This window comes from Dunckerocampus dactyliophorus, chromosome 4, assembly GCF_027744805.1.
Source record: "Dunckerocampus dactyliophorus isolate RoL2022-P2 chromosome 4, RoL_Ddac_1.1, whole genome shotgun sequence".
In the NCBI taxonomy this organism is placed as follows: Eukaryota; Metazoa; Chordata; class Actinopteri; order Syngnathiformes; family Syngnathidae; genus Dunckerocampus; species Dunckerocampus dactyliophorus.
The window spans coordinates 17,888,013-17,908,341 of NC_072822.1; the positions used below are offsets into that span (position 1 = coordinate 17,888,013).

Genomic DNA, 20,329 nt, shown 5'->3' on the forward strand with positions numbered 1-20,329 from the left:
AATGAGCATAATTGCAACATATCAGGAGATTGTGATATACAGGACATAACATACAATTATAACATAATTCTTAATGTAGATTTCAGCTCAGTAACAGTATCTCCTAACATTTACACACAAATTGGAATGATCAATTTTAAATAGTATAATAGAATACTGAAATAACCAAAAAGAAAAGGTGTTCATTATATTGTCACTAAGCAACAAAAACCATGAGTCTACAAATGTTGTTTAAAATATAGAAATAAGTCATCACATTTGGAGAGACACGTTTGTTGGACGAGCAAAAATATTCTATCAAAGGATGCTAAAAGACAAATGAAATAAATATCATTTTCCTTGTTAGCCAAATGCTCCAAATGAATAATCGAAAGCCGAATTTGTCAGGAGACACACCTGTCTTAAAACAATTTAGTAAAACAAACGACCTGGTGTCTGAGGTCATCAAATGTCAGCATACTGGTTCATCCGGACTATGCACAGAAAGTCCATGAACAAATAGTACCAAAATAATAAAAGCAATACAATTAAATAATTAATTGGATGACATAAAATCATGACTTTCTCATTAAATAACAAAAAACTTCTTTTATTCACAAATTTACATCACGTCAAATCATTTTTGATGCAGAGAAATCAAACAGAAATATAGCATACCACTGCATTAATGTGCCTTTTTTTTTTTTAAACAAGAATAAAATATTGGTCTTCCTTCAAGCTTTTTCATTAGGGCATCAGTACGGCCACTTTCATATGACACAGCAGAGCAAATCTCAAGCAGGAAGGGCATCAAGGATCATCATCTGCTCTGCAGAAGAGATTCAAAGTCTGGGGAGCAAACCATTTTGTGTTTGACATTCCCTAACACAGTCAAGTCTCCTGTCCGTCCCTCCGTACCAACAGAGACTAGTTCCTAAAGACGACAAGTGTGGCATTAAAATGTGGTAATCGTTATATAATTTATACTGGATAACACAATTTATATAGCTAAAACAAAGGGGTAGCACATGCAGCAGGAGACAGACATCATTATCTCCAGTCTTACCTGAAGGAAAGAGCATGATGCTCCGAGGGAAACATCCAATGAGACCTGTCCGACTATGAGCTGCACTCGGCCAGACTTCCGTACCAGCATCTTTCCAACAAGACCCTCCCGTAGGTCTTTTAAATTACAGCCATTATCATCAACTTGCTCCTCCTGTAAAATATTCAGAGTATATTTATTCATACATTAAAAGTAATAGATTCATCAATATGATGAATTGGATCTACCTGAGACTCTGTTTTTAGTAGGACAGACTGTCCATCCTCAGACTGCACCTCTGTTTTTATCGGCTTGTATTCCTTGGTGGGTGGCTGGCCAGGCAGTGTGTCGGGCAGCTGCATGAAGAACAGCTCCTCACCTTTGCTAAGACTCCACTTGTGGAGCAGGTCTGGCAGAACCTCCGGCTCAGGGAGCGGAGGAGGCTTGAAAGCAGCCTCAGTCTTCTTCAGTTCTTTTTCCTCTTGCTCCTCCTTGACTGAAGAAAAATAATTTGAATTGCTTGTTTGGATTTTCCAACTTTCACACAGCATAAAAGTATATACAAGTATTATAAAACATGAGGGACTGGATATGAAAGTAGCCAAGCAGACTAGCTGTGTTGTGGTAGGCGAGTGTGAATATTTCGTGATGATGACCCCTTTTTTGGTTTGGACTAGCAAAGGGCTGCAATTGTTAACATTAAACTATAGAGTGCAGGATGCAAAAATCAAAGTACTTTGTACTGAATGCTCCATGGGGTCGTCCTCATCCATCTTCTCAATTTTAATAGTAGGAGTACTAAATTCCTCCTTGAAACCCCATCCTGACACAGCGAGAGGAAGCTGAACTGGGCAGCTCCTCTGTTCACTCCTCAGGAAAGGATCATCTATGAACTAAAAACAAATGTAACACATCATTACAATAACTACAAAGCAAACACCACTCGATGCATGTGTTTATCAAGTGCAACTCACGTTGTCTCGATCCAGTTGGCGTAGGATCTCTTTGGTCTCTTCCTCAGTTTCTCTCTTCTCTTTTTTGATATTGATGATGTGTGAGAGTCCCGTGCTTGGGGCATCTCGCTCACTTTCATAGCCGACTGTATATTAAAAACAGGGAAGTTACTCAATATATCATTTAACCAAAAATACGGTGTACGTCACACCTTTTCTTCTCATGGCCATTTCTGCAGGGCCCTGCTCAAAAATAGAGTGGGACTGGATGAGCTCTGCGCGACCACGGCCTCTGCCCCTATCTCTTGGACCTCTGCCTCGGGTTGAATCCTTTCTCTCCCTTCTTGGCCCGCCTTCATCCTTGGTGCTTTCAGGCAAAATGCATAGTAACAAAACTTTTGCAAATTTGCTTTTAGAATACAGGATTGCTTGTGAACTTACTCTTCTCTAACTTTACGGCCGATGATGTTGGGTGTAAATGTTTTCTAAGGGAAAGAAACAGTGGAAAAAATGTATGTAAATGTATCTCAACTAGGGACTTGGTTCTGAGAGACGTTTAATTCGATATATTTCCAATATACCTTTTTCACTCCCCCCAAGGTGAGGTCTCTCGAACGCATTGCAGGGAGGCGACCAGCAGAGATGGTAGCAGGTGGTCTGCGGCCCATCAGTTGGCCCCTGCCACTCCCTCCCGGGGGTGGCATGCGATGACCACTGGGATCACCGGCACCTGGATCAGCCATCCTAAGCACACACAAAAAAATGGTAAGGTTAAGTGATGCAAGTGATGCAGAGTAAAACTGTTGAATCTGCATTACAATATTTTTTGTGAATTAGATAGGTATACTACATGAGGGTCAATATGACAAATGGACACTTCCTCTCCTGGTTTCAGCAGTCAGTGATCACCACTGCCATGTTTCAAAATTGCCGTTTTTGTGACTCACTTCAACTGGACGTTCTTCCTGACATAACCGTGACATTCATTCAAGGATTCTCTGACTGGCTGGGTGTAATATGAATAAAAAGGAGGTAAGTTCACTTCAGCGACAGTTCAGAACATTAGTGTGAGCCCTTACCTGTCTTGTGTTTTCATTGTAGGGTGTGTGTGTGTGTGTGTGTGTGTGTGTGTGTGTGTGTGTGTGTAGGAAGAATTGTGGTTGGTAGCCGTGTCAGTTTATACAAATAGTGTAGCATCTTTTCAGCATTCCACAGTGTAACTTGCCAGTATATTAATAGAAGAGGAACTTTACACAGTAAAAACAACATGATCATCATCAGAGGACATCACAGAAAGTACAACACAAAATCAGCTGCGGGACACAAATGGTCCTAGGCCACATTTTGGACAAAACTGCAATGTCCAAAAAAAATGGAACTGAGGAAAATGTGAATAAAGTGGTTGTGCATAACACAACGTGCCCAAAGTAGTCACTATCAGAAAGAAGGGAGGAAGAAAGACCTGAGCCCAGAGAGCAAGGTCATACTTGCTTATGTTATTGGCATGAGTGCTGTTCAGAGCAAAATTTTAAGAATACATGTACATGCCCTATGTTCTCAATTAGTTACTGTATGTAGATTTACTGAATGTACAGAAGCATAGCAGCATACTAACTACTCCAGCGAGTATTATTAGGAGTCAGATGTTCTAAACAAAATACACATTTATAATGACCTGTGAACAAGGACCAAATCAATTCGAAGTGCTTTACATTTAATACTCACTTAAAGAGGAGAGAAATAATGCAAACTTGTAACAAATATATAATCAACAAAGGCAATGACTACATTGACAAGCCGTGGTGACAATTATGTTGCTTCATCAACATAGCAGAAAGAAATTTAGCCACACGTGGCCAAGTTACAACACAGCCAAAATAAAAAAAAACGTCAAAACGAAACATACTAATGAGATTATCTTTTGATATACACTTCCTGTGGGTACTTACTTTAATACTGCGTCGATGTCCTAAAAAGACACAAACTTTACATTTGTGAGAAGCATTGCATGTTGTGCAGTTGCAATGCTTCCTCACACGCCGCCACCATGAGACTTCCGGGTGTCGTCAGCCAAAGTTCGTGCGGATCATAGCTGCGCAAAGAGCAGCGCATTTGTATCTGTTTACAGTGTACAGTAAATGTTGGCGTTCGATACTGCAAATGTTGGTATCGATGCAATTCTAAGTAAATACAGGGTATTGAGTGTGTCTTTAATTTGAAATCATGATTACGGTATACACTATTAAAAATAAACCACAAGACAAAGATTTTAGATGAACAAAAAAATTAAATCTTTTTTTTTTTTTAAATCAACACCTTGTATCTTATTTGTGAACAATTTGACAATGTTTAATAAAACAATATAAGACAATGTAACAATATAAACAAAATAAGAAAATTATTCTTATATTCCCTTTTATTACATCAGGACACGAATCAGCTTCATTGGCAAATAAGTATGCTTACACAAACCAGGAATTTGACTCCGGTTACATTAGCTGTTAATGTACATGTTATACAAACAGACGAAACAAATACATAATTAAAAAGTAAGATTAAGGGGGTGTACCACGAAGCGAGTTAAGTGGGTTAGCGAGGTGTGTTGAGTGTAACCTTGAACTTGCCCGAAGATACTGTAGCTCTTTTTTAAAGCGGCTATATCACCAGTGGTAACTAAACTCATAACCTGGTCCCGACCAGGTTATATCCAGACTTTCAGCATAAAATTAGCTATGAAAGAGCCGCTGTTTCCCTGTGTAACTCATTTGGAGATGGCGTCACCATTTATTGATAACCTGGTGGACATGGGAACAAGAATAATTCCAGCAGCATTACGATGGAAGCGGCTTTTTCAAGATCGTTCTGATTCGCTAGCACTCCCTGATCAAATTATCCATCTGTGAGCGAGATAGATTTTCAGCCAAGGGAATACGCCAGATATGCTCACTTTTTGAGCAGAGTGTCAGGAATAAGATGCAAAATGAAATATTACTGTAATTCGGCCAATGTTAGCAAATGTATATATCATATCAGTCCTTGTGTGAGTACTCAGTCTGTTGGTCTTCTTATATTAAGTTACCACAAAACACTTTTGTTGTGTGTTTCCCCTAGTGTTTAGATGCACGAATGAAGTCTTCAGCAGTCTTCATCCACTGTAGAACACATACACCAATGGGAAGGTGACAGCGCGCAGTGACACGACGGGAAAGAAAGCAATGGCAAGCGATTGTGAGGTCTGATTTTTTTTTAGAGGAGGCATTTTTGTGATGCAAATGTATTACTCTTTTGAACGCATATTGTTATGAGAACCAAAACTTGAACCAAAACCAACTAACCGGAACAAAGTTCCTCATCACCGAAATCCGACCAGAATTCAGTTTATGGGACAAAGTGGGAGGTAAGTGGGGATAAGTCACTGTTGAAAAGGAAAAAATTGCCACTAAGGAAAAGGATCGCCACAAAACACGTCAAAAATGCCACCTCATGGTCACAACGAGGTACAGCATTTTATAATTTACAGCAGTAAAATACGAAAACAATGTTGCTATAAATGTGTTCCCTAGGGGAGCTGGCGGGCGGCCAGGAAGTGATGCCAGGGGTTCAGAGTTGAGTTTTAGTTTGGTGTGGGTTACGGCCGCAACAGTAGCCTGTGTTTATTTGGGATTTTTATGAGGAATTATTGTGCCTGTTGTGAGATAATTCATACCTGCATTAAGAGCCTCTTGCTCTGGCGATCTGTTCCTCGTCTCACCAAACATTACAGTAACATTACTGACACCAGTGTACAATACTTCATATCATTCTGTGTCTTTGAATGCATCTTCTATAATATTTATTTGTATTTTAGCTCATTTAGCCATTTTTATGCTTGAAAATGCTTAATTTAGACAAATGTACATAACATTTGCTTCACTATGAATTTTTGACTGATAATACACAGTTTTCAACCATAACACAGCATGGTTTATTAATATATTTTTGAAAAATTGTGATAAAGTGAAGCCACAAAATTCTAGGCAATGGACGACTGTATATAAATGTTAACAATGTAACAATATGAACAACCTAACAAAAACACACACGGATCCGATACTCATACTACCCTTGGTATTGATATTATCTTAATATAAAATATCAACGCCATTACGCCAGTATCAAGCCGATCCTCAGACAACCGTTGGTATCGATACTATCTTCATGTTTTGCCCTCCTCTACTCACACAGAGTTCCAGTACAGTACCATATTGTTTGGTAGTCCTTGTTAAAAATAACGTTTTTATGGATGTATCAGGAAGTACAGGCAGTGAACCAATGCATTGCAATTGATGTGAAACGGATGGGGTGTAAGATTAAATAAGATGTGCTTCTTGCTACTCCCTTTGCCATGTAGAATTGTGAATTGTATGAGGTGATGTATTCCAATGTAACTGTATGCATGTTCAAATAAATTAAACCATTACCATATCAATTTCTTGTGTATTTTCGCCATTCGCTGTTATTAATTATTTATTGTTTTGGATCTTATGGTGTACATAATGACATGAATGAAGATAGAGTATGTAGGGTATACTGTACGGCCAAATGGATCTATTCATGATCTTCATATATTTTGTTATGTTTACAGAGGCTGCACATAATACTGTATGACATGCCTCTTTTATTGCAATCCTTATTGTATGTCCATGCTCATTGTTTAAAAGAAGATTATAGCCATTAATCTGAGAAGGGGTCTATTGACATTGCTTTTTTAATCTCTAGTGAAATCCTAAATGTTGTCCAGTGTGCTACAACCAACACAAAAACATCCCACTTACAACTAATGCCAGCAGAAATCTGCTTACTGTGGGTTTACACTGGGGCATCGCTCGCCTGAGGATGGGCTCGTAGGGGGGCGGGGTAGTAGAGGGAAGTAGGTCCATATGGCTTTGTGTTTGGCACATACAGTGTATTTACTGGGACATCACATGAACTCTCTTTTGCATATTATCATTGTCTTTATTTTTGTATTCACCGCATGTCAGGTGACATTTATGAAAGTGTCAGGTCAAATTGGCTCAGGTCAACACTTACTGTGCGAGTGAGCGGGTGTGTTGTGTATGCACATGCTGATGAGCTTGCAGTTTGACAATTTTCTTTTGGGTCGCCTGTTTTAGCACTGAATGCATCATGTGCAGCTGCGTAAGAGTCAAATAAACATCATGTTCAAAGCCCACAGCAAAAAAATGGGAACAGGAGGGGGGAGGTGATGGAGGGGGCGGAGGGTGAGTGTGTTTGTGTGACATGCACACACACACACACACACACACACACACAAACGCACACACAAGGAAACAGACGGAAAGCACAAGAGAGAAAAAGAGAGGGAGAGTGAGGAGCTTGTGTGTTGGTTTCACCTCCTAATCAGTTTGCAGGGGGATCTATCAGGGAGTACTGCACAGGAGGAGACTCAGAAGCACAAAAAGGAGATACCAACTCTTCTTCCATCATACAAGTAAGGAATTATTATTGTACAGGTGCACTTGAGACAGTAAAAATAAACAACTGGGTATAAAGTTGCGGAGATTTGCCAACATCCTCTGTTGTGTTCTATGTTACATGTTTATGTTCCAAGTGATTTAACTTAACCAACAGTGAAGATGCGGTGTTATGAAATTGGTGTCATTATTCTCTGCTGATGTGTACTGGCTTTTTTTTTCTATCACTTCACACTTGGCCTAATTCTATGCCTTTCATATGAGTATTTTACTATTTATAGTAGTTTTATGTAAATCACACAGATTTGTAATTTTCCTGGTGTTTCTCCAGCTGTGTACACTAACAGTGTCCCTTTACCGGCTTCCATCCCTGTGTTCAAATCAAACTTTGTCATGACTAGACATAAGATATTTATGTATTGATTCCATAAATGTATTACAGTAGATTTGGTCTCTTTACTTATTTTAATTTAATCTCTATTATTGAACGTGTAGCCGCATGGTGACCTAGTGGTTAGCATGTTGGCCATAGTCAGATCAGGATGACCTGGGTTCGAATCTCCTTTTAGGCATCTCTGTGTGGAGTTTGCATGTTCTCCCCGTGTATGCGTGGCTTTTCTCCATTCCAAAAACATGCATGGTAGGTTAATTGGCGTCTCTAAATTGTCCATAGGTATGAATGTGAGTGTGAATGTTTGTCTATATGTGCCCTGCAATTGGTTGCCAACCAGTCCAGGGTGTGCCCCACCTCTCGCCCAAAGTCAGCTGGGATAGGCTGCAGCCCACCCCCACGACCCTAGTGAGGACAAGCAGCATTGAATATGGATATGGATATTTAACATGTCGACCAAACTAGCAGTAATTGCGGAGACATGAAGGAGTGGGATTAAGCAAGATCTGCTTTTTCCTACTCCTTGAATTGTGCAAGTGTAACCATGTGATGTACTTTAATGTAACTTGTTAAGCATGCCTGAAACCAACAACTACCATAAAGCAGCAATGCAGGAAGTCAAGGAGTACATTTTTGGAATAAATGAAACAAGCACTGCAATGGAAACTGCGATACAACAATTAAAGTCATTAGCAATAATTCTACCTTAAAGATGAAGCAACATAAAAGACCACCTGAGTTGCTTTATATGCTTTTTATGCTGCTCAATGAACATAGCATATTTGCACATGATTACATTTGTGTGTGGATTAGAATTTAACTGAATGTGATGGGCACACAAATAATTACACTAATGAGGCGTCATCAGATAGACCCAAATTGCCCGATTTGGAGCAGCTGGCTATTAAAATTTGCATCGCAGCTGAGAAAACTGGCTCTTTTTTTACAGACCAATGCACAAATGAGGGCAACAGGGTTGTGTGAGTGGTTTGAAAACCTGTGTTTGAACTGTGCTCACATGTACTGGATCTTAAAGTGGAGCACTCACAGACACCAAGCTTTGATGACTGTCCTGTGAGACTCCATTCTTGGCCCATTTTCTATTCCTGAAAGAAACTATTGGAATGAAGCTGCGTGGAAACATACTTGATGCAAACATCTTTCTCCCCGGGCTCCAGTGAGGATGAGGCTCTAATGAGCTACTGCAGCCTGTCCATCATGTAGTGATGGGACACCTCAGCAGACATCCCAGTCTGCCAATGAAAGCATTTTTGTCCGTGTCTAATGGCAGCATCATGAGTGTTCTGCATTACAACTGCTTCCTTAACTGACAAGGTGATTTTAGGCACACACATATATGCATAATGCTCTGTGCCTGAGGGTTGGGTTAAAAGGAAACATGCAATGTTCTCAGCTACAGATAAATAAGGCAGAGAGCAAATCAAACAAACATCAAAATCTGTCTGACCCCAGCCTGCTATTCAAGGCTTTGTGCAGCAGTGTGGATCAAATGGCTAATGGGCAACCGAGTAGTGATTAATCACCTTCTACTGTAGCCATCTAAATCTCCCTGTGTCCTGTCCTGCCCATCCAGTAGTATGAGAGCACACACAACCAGTAGCTACAGTACAGTATTAGAATGAATGCTAACGGTCATTTAGAACATGCTTAACAAGGTTACAATGAACTACAACACATTCTCAACAAATGGAGGAGGAAGTATAGCTTATTTATTAAGAAGATGGCTGGAAAGATGCTGCTGGCATGTTGGTACTGGGAGATTGACGGTGCTTATAAAAAGACGTGGAATCATCTGAAAGCGTCTCATGTTACATAATGATGGGAAATGTAAACAAATCAATAATTTAGAAAATCAAAATTAGGGTAAGTTTATTTTCTGTAAATTACATTGAGTGAAGTACATACGGGCTCAGACATTTATATACACCCCCACTAATATTTGGTTAAACTTCCCTTAGCAATTTTCACCTTGACAAACTACAATTCTGTCAGTCTTCACTGAGTTAATGTATTGGTGAAACAAATCATTTCCATGTTGAGCAAACAGAAACTATCATCTGCAGTCAATTGTGATCACAAATGAGAAGTTAATAGGGCTTAGCCTTGTCAAGTTAAATTACATTCTAAAATGTTCAACTCCATTTCATAAAAATAAATTAGGCGATCAGAGAAAATCCAAAAATAAATTAAAACACGTCCACCAAATTGTTGTTCTTAGTTCAATAAAAGTCTTTAAATGGTCGCACGAAGCGACACAACACACAAAAAGGCAAAGTAACAAATTAAGAAGACTAAGAGGCACAGCTAGAGATAACATAAAACTCACCATGGGAGGTGGAAACAGCAACACACACCAAAAGGACAATAATACCAGGAAACAGGAAAACATTCAAGACACAGGTAACAAGTCCAAGGAGAACTAATGAATCGAAAACTAGCAGAAGCCAGAGCTGAACTAAATAGAACTCTAATTACAAATCAAAGACAGGTGTGCTCCCCAGCTCCCTCTAACCAGAGTAAAGATGAAGTATTCAGTCCAAACAGGAAATATACTAACAAAATAAAAGCACAGAACCAGAAATAATGGTAGAAACAGAGAAAAACCAAACCAAAAAGTCCAAACTGTCCTGCAGATACAGTACAGTTAAAATTCATGCCCATGATGAATGACTGACCACAACTGTAAGTATGGGCACTATGAATTAGGGATGTCCCTATCTGATCTTCAGGATCGGGATCGGCTGCCGATCCGCTGTATTTGTGAAGATCGGATAATATCGGCTTCCGCCACAAGATTGGGATGATCCGGTTGCCGTATCACGTTCGTAACTCTGACCCTAACTCTGTAACTCGCGACCCTGATTAGGATAAGTGGCATAGAAAATGAATGTATGGATACTGCCTCATTTCTCAACAGATTGAAGCCATTCCAACATCAAACTGTTCAACACGTTCAGGACATTCAGGCTGCCTATATTTATACAAAAAAAATTCAAAGTTTTCCCCAAATTCACACTTTTCCGTAAAACTGGTATTACCTACCACTACTTCCACATTCCTCAACTGATTCACCTCATTCCAACATCAACTCAATCAACAAAGTCAGGATATTCATGCAGCACAAAAATTTCCACATGCTAACATTAGGATGTTAGCATTGCTAGTATGTTAACATCAGCATAGTAACATTTTTAGCCATTTTTGGTGGTAGACACGTATATAAAGACTTACCACTATTAAGCTATGTGTTAGCATGCTAACGTGTAAATCACAATATGGGGGGAATTATGGTGCTTGGCGGAGGTCTGCGCTTTCCAAGTGCTTTTCTAGTTAAGTATTTTTTACATTTTATTATAAGGCCAGAAAGTTTTATACGAACATTGTATTTGGTTTACTTTTATTTCTACAATGAGGGAAAAACATGGCAGCAAATGGTTGCAGGGCACCACTTTGGACACCTCTGGAATATATAGCATTCTTATAAATAGGGGTATCAAAGCATTAATTGCGATTAATTCATTACAGTCACATTTAGTACGTGTTGTTTAATCGCATTAATCAAATTTTTAATCTGTAATTTTACTGTTTCTGTATGCAAGTTCCCTTTTTATAAAATCGTTTTCATGCATTGGGCTTCTTGTGCTTGAGTTGTTGGGGGTGGAAAACAATGGTCACACCATGAAGTGGACATTGATTGGCTGTCATTGTGTTTGGGCTTGTTTAGCATTAGCTGATTGGCTCCCATTGTAGTCTGGAGGGCAACGTGAGGGGCGGTGAGTAGCGGCGAGGAGATGTGAAAATGGACGGTCATGTGAGAGTTGTTGGTCCAATGAATGGGAAATTTGCATTTCAAAAAGGCTCAGACAGCACCATTGATAGAGGTAGAGTGATATGCCATGATATAAGGCGTTTGCTTACCACCGAAACAGCTCAAGTTTAGCCTACCATATGAACGCAAAGCACACAGTCGCGAGAGCATCCAGTTACAGTATATATCACTGCAGTTTTATGTCAATATTTTTATCTGCCACAATAATGAATGTAAACAAAAATACCTCAAGGTGAGGGCTTTTCTGAGCGATTTTTAGGTGAGATTCTTTTTTTAATCTCCTCAACAGCACTAATTATAAAAAAAAAGACAAAACACCCAAGAAAGAAAACAATACAAGACCTACTAAGTAAGTAAAGTAAATAATTAGAGGATGACTCAGATTCTAAATCGTGTTGAAGGTCCCTTGCAGCAAAGTAGCCCCAATATTTATTTGTATCTATGTCTATATATAGCAGGCATATTTAATTTTTTAATATTCGCTGGGCTCAAGAGATTATGCTTGTCGAGGATGTGACAGTGATCTTAATGGAAGGGTTTTCAAAAATGATATGCACTCTCTGCTGTAATACCCTGTTTTACCCCCAGACAGAAATGGACACCACTCTCTCTACCCCGTGCAACATCCAAATATGCGAGGTGACGTGCGATTCGTTCCGCATCATGTGGGACATGACCTCTGAGGACACGGCCAGAGCCACGCACTTCTTCATTGACCTGAGTCGCAAGGAGTGCAGGGATCCCAACCGTTTTAAACACAGGGTGAGACGTCCCGAAAAGGCCTCTGTGCTGCCGTAACACCTGAACCACACTGCTTGCCTTCGTATCTCATCTCAAAGATTTGACAAAACAGGAACAGTCTTAAACAACATGGTAAATGTGTATTTTGGTGAGGTCTGGTGAGGTTAACAGACGTTCCACACTAATCTGAGCACAGAAAACAGCGGTTGCGCCCTTTCAGTCACTTCCAATTGAAGCAAATGGAAAAACAAGTAGAGTCAACAGCTCCAGGCCTGTGACTCACTTGTTCTTTTTTTTTTTTTTAAACCACTCACAAATACAGATGCAACTCATAGCAGTTATTGTGTTCATCACTCCTAATGCACACCCTTAACGCATTTGACATCAGCACAACAGAGACTTGTGTCCTGTTCTTTCCACAGAAGATTACTACTAAATTCTACTGACCTTAGCTTCAAGCTACTTTCCATCAAAGTCTGACTTTATGTTAATGTCAGAGCAGCTGAACCGCCTGAGTGGTCAGAGTAAAGACAGCTTGACAGCTTAACATCTGCACCTAGTGGATGGAGTCAGACATTATCCATTCATTCATTCAATTATTTTCTACCACTTATCCTGTTCAGGGTTATGAGCTAGAGCCTATCCGAGCTGACTTTGGGCGAAAGATGGGGTACACCCTGGACTGGTCGTTGTAGTTAAAGAGTAGAAAAATAATGTTTATAACCTTCTAAATATGTTTTTTAACATTATTAGGGCCCTCTAGACCTGAACTAACACCCCTATAGTCACCTTTACCTTTGTACTACCCAACATATTTTATACATAATATGTTTAAATAAGGTATTTAAGACATAGATAAGATTTGTGCTCATGTGTGTTGCTATAAACATGTTACCTAGGGGAGCTGAGTGGCAGGAAGTGATATTGGGGGTTCAGAGTTGGGTTTTAGCTTGTCGTGGGTAACTGCACCAACACAAGCCCGTGTTTTTATTCGTGATTTTTGTAAGAGATTATTGTGCCTGTTGTGAGATCATTCACACCTGCAATAAAAGCCTGTTGTTCTGGAGATCAAGAGTGTCTCACCGAACATCACAGTAACATTACTGACACCTAGTGACCAGTGTAGAATACTACATATCCTTCACAGTGTCTTTGAATGTGTCTTCTGAATGCCTTATATTTGTATTTTAGTTTTATGCTTGAAAATGTTTCATTTAGACAAAAAAATCTGTAAAATATGATTCAATATGCATATATTTTGGCTAATAATAGGCCGTATTCAACCACGAAACAGCACGATTTATTAATATATTTTGGAAAAAAACATCATGGGATGAAGCTGCTAAATTCAAACCGCGTTGTGGCGAGGGACAACTGTACATAATTATAAATATATATATTTATATATATAAATCTTATATATCTTATCTTATCTACAATGTGCCTTTTTCCTTCTTTTTCCCATATTTGCATTTTTTTTTGTTTTTGTTTTATTTCTACAATGTGTCACAGGCCAATAAAAAACGAGCCACAGGCCAATAAAAAACGAGCCACAGGCCACACTTCGGACATCCCTGTCCTACATGAACAATAATGATTTACACAAATTTCCTAAAAGAAGTAAGCCTATTCATCGCTAAAATAATGTGCTTGTTTTCTGAGCCCAAATATCAACAGGAGCACAAAATATTGGACCTAATATTTGCATGGTGTCTGCAACTGCACGCTACAATAATATTATAGGCTTCGATTAATTTCTTTCTTAGGCATCTCATTTCACACACAATTTAATAGCAATTTACAGTTAGAAAGTCAAGGCAGGGCTTGTGTCTGTATACTGGATAGAGCTTAAAGGGGACAAACAAAGTTACATCATCAATGTTGCTATGGTTATACGGCCTCTGAGTATAAGACCTCAAACAAAACAAAGTCAGCTGATTTGATTAAATGTCTCCTAGTTACAGTCGCTTTGGTTTGAAGTGGAATATGGTGGTAATAATGCAAACCCAATGGAAGGGAATGCTTCATAGCAAATCCATTCCAACATCTTTTGAAATGTAAATGCTGCATTATGGAAGTGTGGTTAGCATGTCTGCTTTATAGTCATGAGATCCGGACTTGAATTTCCATTGTAACATCGCTGTGTAGCGTTTGCATATCCTCCCTGTACTTGCATGGGTCTTCTTTTGGTATCCTGCTTTCAAAAACACGCATGTTAGGTTAACTGACGACTTGTCTGTGAATGTGAACGCTTAATCTAGTGACCAGTACAGGGTGTACTCCGCCTCTCACCCCACATAATAATAGGGGTAAAAAATGAATGGATGAATATGGATGAATAAATGAGATGCAAATGAATGAACAGTTCTGTTTTTCTTCCATCCTCCAGGATGTGCCGACCAAACTGGTGGCGAAGGCCGTGCCTCTCCCCATGGCGGTGAGGGGACACTGGTTTCTGAGCCCCTGCACAGAATATTGTGTTGCTGTGCAGACAGCGGTTCGACAGCCAGATGGCGACTACCTTGTGTCAGAGTGGAGCCAAGTGGTGGAGTTCTGCACAGGAGGTGAGACGCCTGACAGATAAAGTGATGCTAATGTATGCCCTGAGCAGCTCAAGTTATATAAGCGAAGACAAAAACGCTGCAGTGCAGAAGTAGCGAGAAAAAAAAAAAACAATTCTCTTTCAGCACAGAGTCATTAGCATTTGAAAGCAGTGCAGACGTTTGAATGATTATAGAGCTCCTTTTAACTTTGCAGACTACGCCATAGAACACCTCCAGCAGCTTCTTGACAAGGCCAAAGGCTCTGCGGGAAGGCTGCTGAAATTCTCTGTGTTTTATCGCAACCAGCATTCAGATTACTTTGACTGCGTCAGGTAAGCAGAATGTCTAATTACTGAATATAATATTGTGATGTTAATAGTACACTTTCTTTGTCATTGAAATGATTAGAAAGGAGTGTCAAGGTCTAATGCATCCAGCCCTTAAAGACACCAGTGGGAGTCATGGTTCTCCTATCAATGGCAAACTGCAAGGAGTCTTCTTTAGCTGCAATACTGAGTTTGACACTGGCCTCCCCCCCAAAGACTCTCCATACGGCCCCCTGCGCTTCCAGATTCCAGCTGGACATCTGCTCAACCCCAATATCTCATTGTATTTTGCTGACTTCTACTGCATGTACACAGCCTACCACTATGTGGTTGTGGTGCTGGCCCCAGTGGGCTCAGAGGGAGACCAATTCTGCAGAAGCCGTCTCCCTCTGCTGGACTTGGCCAGCAACCCCTTATTGACATACACCGCCCCCCAGAGGCCGGGGGATGAGCCGCTCTACTGCCACGCCAGTGACGTCATCCTGGAGGTGCTTTTCACTGACCCGGTGAGTTTGGATCAGGGTACCGTGGAGCAAATCAGCGGACACCATCAGCTCAAGAGTTTGACCACGGCGAACGCCAAGAAAGACCCGAGCTGTAAAGTGTGCAACATCAGCGTGGGCCGGTGAGCAGGGCCTGGGGGCAGATGAGCAAGACATCGTGTGTAGGCTAAAACCCAGAGGAAAACACCCACCACCTCAAGGAGGGTGTGCATGCTGCTTTCCCTTTTCCACCCTCCCAGGCTAGGATAGTATCCAATAGAATTATATATTACATACCTCTATAATGGGCATCTAGAAACAATACATTCTGTTTACATACACAACCATTTAAATGACAAAAGAAGGTTATTAGTGATCTTTGGTTTCTTGACTGTATGTGTGTTTTTTTAGTTAGTGTTGTAGTGTGAAGGTAGCAACGGCAGTGTTTGAATTGGGTGCAAGATGTGCAGTACAGTGGAACCTCCAAAGTCGAATGAAAAAAATGGGTCGAATTTGGTTAAATGAACATTTTTGGAAATATATGCCTCCAAAGTATGTTACACAAAACATCAGCAAATCTTGCGAGACTTGAGCTCAGTGATCATATAAAGCAGTGGTCCCCAACCTTTTTTTATCCACGGACCGGCTTGTGTTACCACAAATCTCCTAGGCGGGGCGTGGGGTACATTATAGCGATCTAATTTATCTTATTTATTATGTATTGTGTAAAACTAAGACATGGATAACATCAAATTAAAAGCACAAAATGAATGCCGACCCACCATCCACCAGTTCAAGTTCCAGACAGGTTTTTCCGTGTTTGACGTGTGTGGGAAAAGGCAGTGTGCTAGCATGAATTAACTTGAGACAAATGTGCACATTAGCACTCAATAAGTCATCAAAACTTACCTTTATGCATTCCCACATAGTATCAGCATTTGACACCAAATATGAGGTGAAAGATAAATCGTACAAAACTAAAAATACAGTAGTAGTATGAGATAAAGTTAGCACACGCACAATAGACATGCGTCAAGTGAGACGGATGTAACGGAGAATCCGGCCACTTTTCAAAATAAAACATAAAAAGAAATAATGGAAATAATTTTTTCTTTCTGTGGGGATCGCTGATCTAAAGGCTAAACTCAAGTGTGTTTTGCATTTTCTGTGTCTTTTGCAATACCGCCACAGAAGGGTTCCATGCAGTGATAGCAAACAGAAGTGTGATGATAACCATAGAACCACAAATGTAACTTATATTGTGACAGGAAAGGGTCTTGCTGCTTAGTACATAATCATAAATCTCAATTACATACACACACATACAAGTAACGTATTATACAGTACACACATATAGCAATACCTATAATATGCCACGAGATGACTTGTCAAAAGGTTAGTAGTTTTATTTTATTGTAGCTTTATTTTGTTTTATTGTTTCATACATAACTGTCAACATGTGCATTTGAAAATAAGGGAACATTTCGGGGGAAAATGGGAAAAATAATAATGGATTATATAGCGCTTTTCAAGGAACCCAAAGCACTTAACAGTGAAGTGGACCCATTATTCATTCCCTCCTCAATCACACACTGGTGGTGGTAATCTACATCTGTAGTCACAGCTACCCTGCAATAGACTGACAGAAAGGTGGCTGCCAATTTACGCCAACGGCCTCTCCGACCACTGCCAAACATTCATACACCAGTGTGCGCAGCACCGGACGCAAGTTGGGTGAAGTGTCTTGCCCAGGGACACAACAAGAGTTACTGGGGTAGAGGGAGCGAGGATCAAACCACCAAACTTTGTGGATGACCTGCTTTACCTCCTGAGCCACTGCCGCCCATAATAATAATAATATGGTAGGGTAGACAGGTTCGATATTGTGGTGGATGACAGCTAAGACGATTAAGTAAACTATTTGGAAGTACACTCGTATCACGGAATGAATTGTGTTTGACTTTAGAGGTTCCACTGAAGTGATACAAGGAGTAGTGGTCATAAAATGAAAACTGAGTTTTAGAGTTGCGGCAGGAAAATCAACAGCGCACCCCTTTTTCTACCACTTTGCAACCCACCCTCTGAGTCTGTCATGGTGCTAACTGCTGTATAATTTCAGACTGATGTTTCCATTATCCATGTATGGAAATGGAAGGAACAAACATATCGTGGCTTGTTGTACACACAATATAGCTTGAAGTACGATGGCCCAAAAGGCTCATACTGGACTGGTGGAGATCCATATACAGGTCCTCAGGTGCTGGCAAGCCACACTACACCCTCGTCTTTGTTGTTGTTTTCTTCATTTTGTTTTTGGTTTTATTTTGTGTTTCTTTTGTATTTGCTGGACTGTAGTTTAATTGGGTCTTTTAATTATTATTGTAATACCTTTTCTGATGGTGTTACAGATGTGATGATAATAATGGGAGCACAAAGCATCCTGCTATCAGTGAGCCTGTGTATTTGAGCTAAGATTAGTTTGTATGCCACTACGGGGCATAGATGTGTCCCTAGTGAGTAATCTCTGACCTATTTGGGAATCCCAGAGATGCCCAGAGTATAAGGCATCCCCTGTTACTGTTACTCAACAGCAAAGAATGGGCACTGAGTGAGTGTAGACTCACACAAATAAATTGGTTGCAAAGAAAACTAATTGTTTTAAGACAAAGCAAGAACATATTGTAATTATCTTCTGTCTTTTATTTATTACGTCACAAATAAGACACAAATCACAGTGAAGCACAACACATATTAAATAAAACTACTTTATTTTCAAACAGTACCTGTGTGTCACAACCTACTCTTTCACATTTCTATCTGTTGTGACAAAAATGTGAGCTCACACACACATCAATTGTGTAGTTCTGTCCATTGTTGTTGTCCCAAAAGGTGTCACCCTGTCCTCCTGGTGAATAACTTAAGCAGAATTCTATCTTCCTCTTTGCATCAAGTACTTTAGGTATGGTTATGTCAAACTCAAAGATGTCTGTGTGCGGTCCTCCGAAGCGCTGCTGAAGGTACGTGCAGGGCACATCTCTGTAGCTTTGCCATGAGTCAAAAGTGATGCGCACACGCACATCTTTTTGAAAGCTGACGTTTCGGACTCGGACGGTGCCTCTGAGGGCCTGCTCAGTGACCGTGCAGTTCTCCAGTGTGATCATGCTCTCAGCAAGCTTGGCACGAAAGGCCTGGAAATTAGCAGAGGGCTGTGGGAAGCCAAGTGTGAGCTGTGTTCCTGGGCAGCAGGTGCTGACCGTGCAGCTGTAACCAGCCTCGATCATGCTCCCCAAACCCTGGAGGGATGGCAGCGGGTCCAGGTCTGAGTGTTCATCCTCATTAGAAAAGACTCGAACCTCTGCCAAAGACCATCCCTTGGAGTCAGCAAAAACCACGTGCTTGTTCTTGACGGGAGCCAAAACATCCTCCTCATCGAAGTCCTCAAGGGAACATGAGAACGGCAGGATCGGGCAGTCTTGGCGTAGGATGCCAGAGCATATGTGTTTTGAAAGTGCAGGACGAATGCAGGGTCGCAAAGGCTTCAGGATGGGTACCCAAACATGAGGACACAGTTGTTTACGTTGGTTTAAACATAGCCTGACAGCAATCTCCACTAGTCCAGCTGACTGTGCCATTGATCCCAGGCCAAAGACAGGCAGGACACTATCAAGAAACAACAAAAAGTGGCTCCAACTTGTTCTGCTACTACCAATGCTGATTAAGCTTGTATGCACATCAAACAATTATGAGAGAGTGAAAACATGCAAAGAATTTAAATTGATTAACACACATAAGTTCTTACTTTGTGCTGGATGTTTCCATACTGATGGTCCGGTGCAGATTTAGGGATGCACTTTGTTCTTATCTAAGAGAAAAACATGTTGCATAATGCATGTTAAACCTTGGAGAATTAAAATGAAAATTGAAAAAAAAAAATACATTACCTACAAAATTGTGAACAGTTGTCCTACCAGATCTTCGTCCACCCTTTACCCACAGTGGAATCTTGTACGTCTGTCTATTTATACTCACCCAGTTATCATGTTCTCTGCCCCCTTTAGTCTTGTGACCAGTTAGCTCTTCTAATGCTATTTTACAACCCTCTGTGAGGCAGCGATTAGATTATTTTTACTGGTAATGGTTTAATTTTATTTGAACATGCAAGTTACAACTGAATACATCACATAGTTCAATTCGCAGTTCGACATGTCCAAAAGAAGAAGGAAGAAGCAAAGCTCATTTAATCCTACCCCTCATCCATTTCACATCAATGGCAATACATTTATTCACTTCCTGTATTCTGATGTAGTCTTTACCAGTTGAAACATGGAAAAATGATAAAGTAATGTACCAGTGTAGTAATATAATTGTCAGGGTTTTTCTTCAATCATAATAAATAATTAACCACATAATTATTATAATAGTAAATAAATAATAATCAGTTTAAAGACATAACTGAATTTAGCTGTACTAATGGGTGAGTACTGGCAATGAACTCACAAGAATGAAAAGTAATGAGTGTAGTAGTGGTTAGACATACCATTTTGT

At 40.1% G+C, this 20,329-nt stretch overlaps 3 protein-coding genes and 1 long non-coding RNA gene across 6 annotated transcripts; 2 read left to right on the plus strand and 2 right to left on the minus strand.

Moving 5' to 3' along the window:
* Window positions 1–417: 417 nt before the first annotated feature.
* On the minus strand, window positions 418–16,830 carry polr3d (polymerase (RNA) III (DNA directed) polypeptide D). 2 transcript variants are annotated; one of them, XM_054772280.1, is made up of 9 exons: window positions 16,694–16,830; window positions 2,559–2,721; window positions 2,419–2,462; window positions 2,190–2,344; window positions 1,999–2,123; window positions 1,761–1,917; window positions 1,273–1,520; window positions 1,046–1,198; window positions 418–913 (listed from the first exon to the last, which is right to left on the minus strand). In XM_054772280.1, the coding sequence occupies exons 2-9, from the start codon at window positions 2,718–2,720 to the stop codon at window positions 800–802; spliced, it is 1,158 nt and encodes a 385-aa protein (XP_054628255.1). In that variant the 5' UTR covers window position 2,721; window positions 16,694–16,830; the 3' UTR covers window positions 418–799. The 2 variants fall into 2 exon arrangements, with proteins under 2 accessions (XP_054628255.1, XP_054628254.1); XM_054772279.1 differs by lacking the exon at window positions 16,694–16,830 and adding an exon at window positions 3,927–4,045 and having other exon boundaries at window positions 419–913.
* LOC129179269 (uncharacterized) lies at window positions 1,421–6,383 on the plus strand. Its single transcript, XR_008569932.1, has 3 exons — window positions 1,421–2,742; window positions 2,873–3,009; window positions 5,089–6,383. It is a non-coding gene; the product is annotated as an uncharacterized LOC129179269 (long non-coding RNA).
* On the plus strand, window positions 7,307–18,566 carry LOC129179266 (phytanoyl-CoA hydroxylase-interacting protein). Of its 2 annotated transcripts, none has more exons than XM_054772281.1 (5): window positions 7,307–7,468; window positions 12,281–12,454; window positions 14,823–14,997; window positions 15,191–15,308; window positions 15,385–18,566. In XM_054772281.1, the coding sequence occupies exons 2-5, from the start codon at window positions 12,287–12,289 to the stop codon at window positions 15,929–15,931; spliced, it is 1,008 nt and encodes a 335-aa protein (XP_054628256.1). In that variant the 5' UTR covers window positions 7,307–7,468; window positions 12,281–12,286; the 3' UTR covers window positions 15,932–18,566. The 2 variants fall into 2 exon arrangements, with proteins under 2 accessions (XP_054628256.1, XP_054628257.1); XM_054772282.1 differs by having other exon boundaries at window positions 7,310–7,468; window positions 12,285–12,454.
* ppp1r3c2b (protein phosphatase 1 regulatory subunit 3C2, duplicate b) lies at window positions 18,503–19,791 on the minus strand. The gene is made up of 3 exons (XM_054772283.1): window positions 19,726–19,791; window positions 19,584–19,646; window positions 18,503–19,444 (listed from the first exon to the last, which is right to left on the minus strand). Exons 2-3 carry the CDS (start codon window positions 19,601–19,603, stop codon window positions 18,598–18,600), a joined length of 867 nt encoding a protein of 288 aa, XP_054628258.1. The 5' UTR covers window positions 19,604–19,646; window positions 19,726–19,791; the 3' UTR covers window positions 18,503–18,597.
* Window positions 19,792–20,329: the final 538 nt, after the last annotated feature.

Bases quoted from the DNA above. Each gene is read 5' to 3' on its own strand.
- polr3d (XM_054772280.1), bottom strand. From the start codon at position 2,720: ATGGCTGATCCAGGTGCCGGTGATCCCAGTGGTCATCGCATGCCACCC. The intron at 2,124-2,189 runs GTGTGACGTACA...TTTAATATACAG, and splicing joins AATGGCCATGAGAAGAAAAG to TCGGCTATGAAAGTGAGCGA. The intron at 914-1,045 runs GTAAGACTGGAG...TGTCGTCTTTAG, and splicing joins CATCATGCTCTTTCCTTCAG to GAACTAGTCTCTGTTGGTAC.
- LOC129179266 (XM_054772281.1), top strand. From the start codon at position 12,287: ATGGACACCACTCTCTCTACCCCGTGCAACATCCAAATATGCGAGGTG. The intron at 12,455-14,822 runs GTGAGACGTCCC...TCCATCCTCCAG, and splicing joins CCAACCGTTTTAAACACAGG to GATGTGCCGACCAAACTGGT. The intron at 14,998-15,190 runs GTGAGACGCCTG...TTAACTTTGCAG, and splicing joins GGTGGAGTTCTGCACAGGAG to ACTACGCCATAGAACACCTC.
- ppp1r3c2b (XM_054772283.1), bottom strand. From the start codon at position 19,603: ATGGAAACATCCAGCACAAA. The intron at 19,445-19,583 runs GTAAGAACTTAT...GTTTCTTGATAG, and splicing joins ATGGAAACATCCAGCACAAA to TGTCCTGCCTGTCTTTGGCC.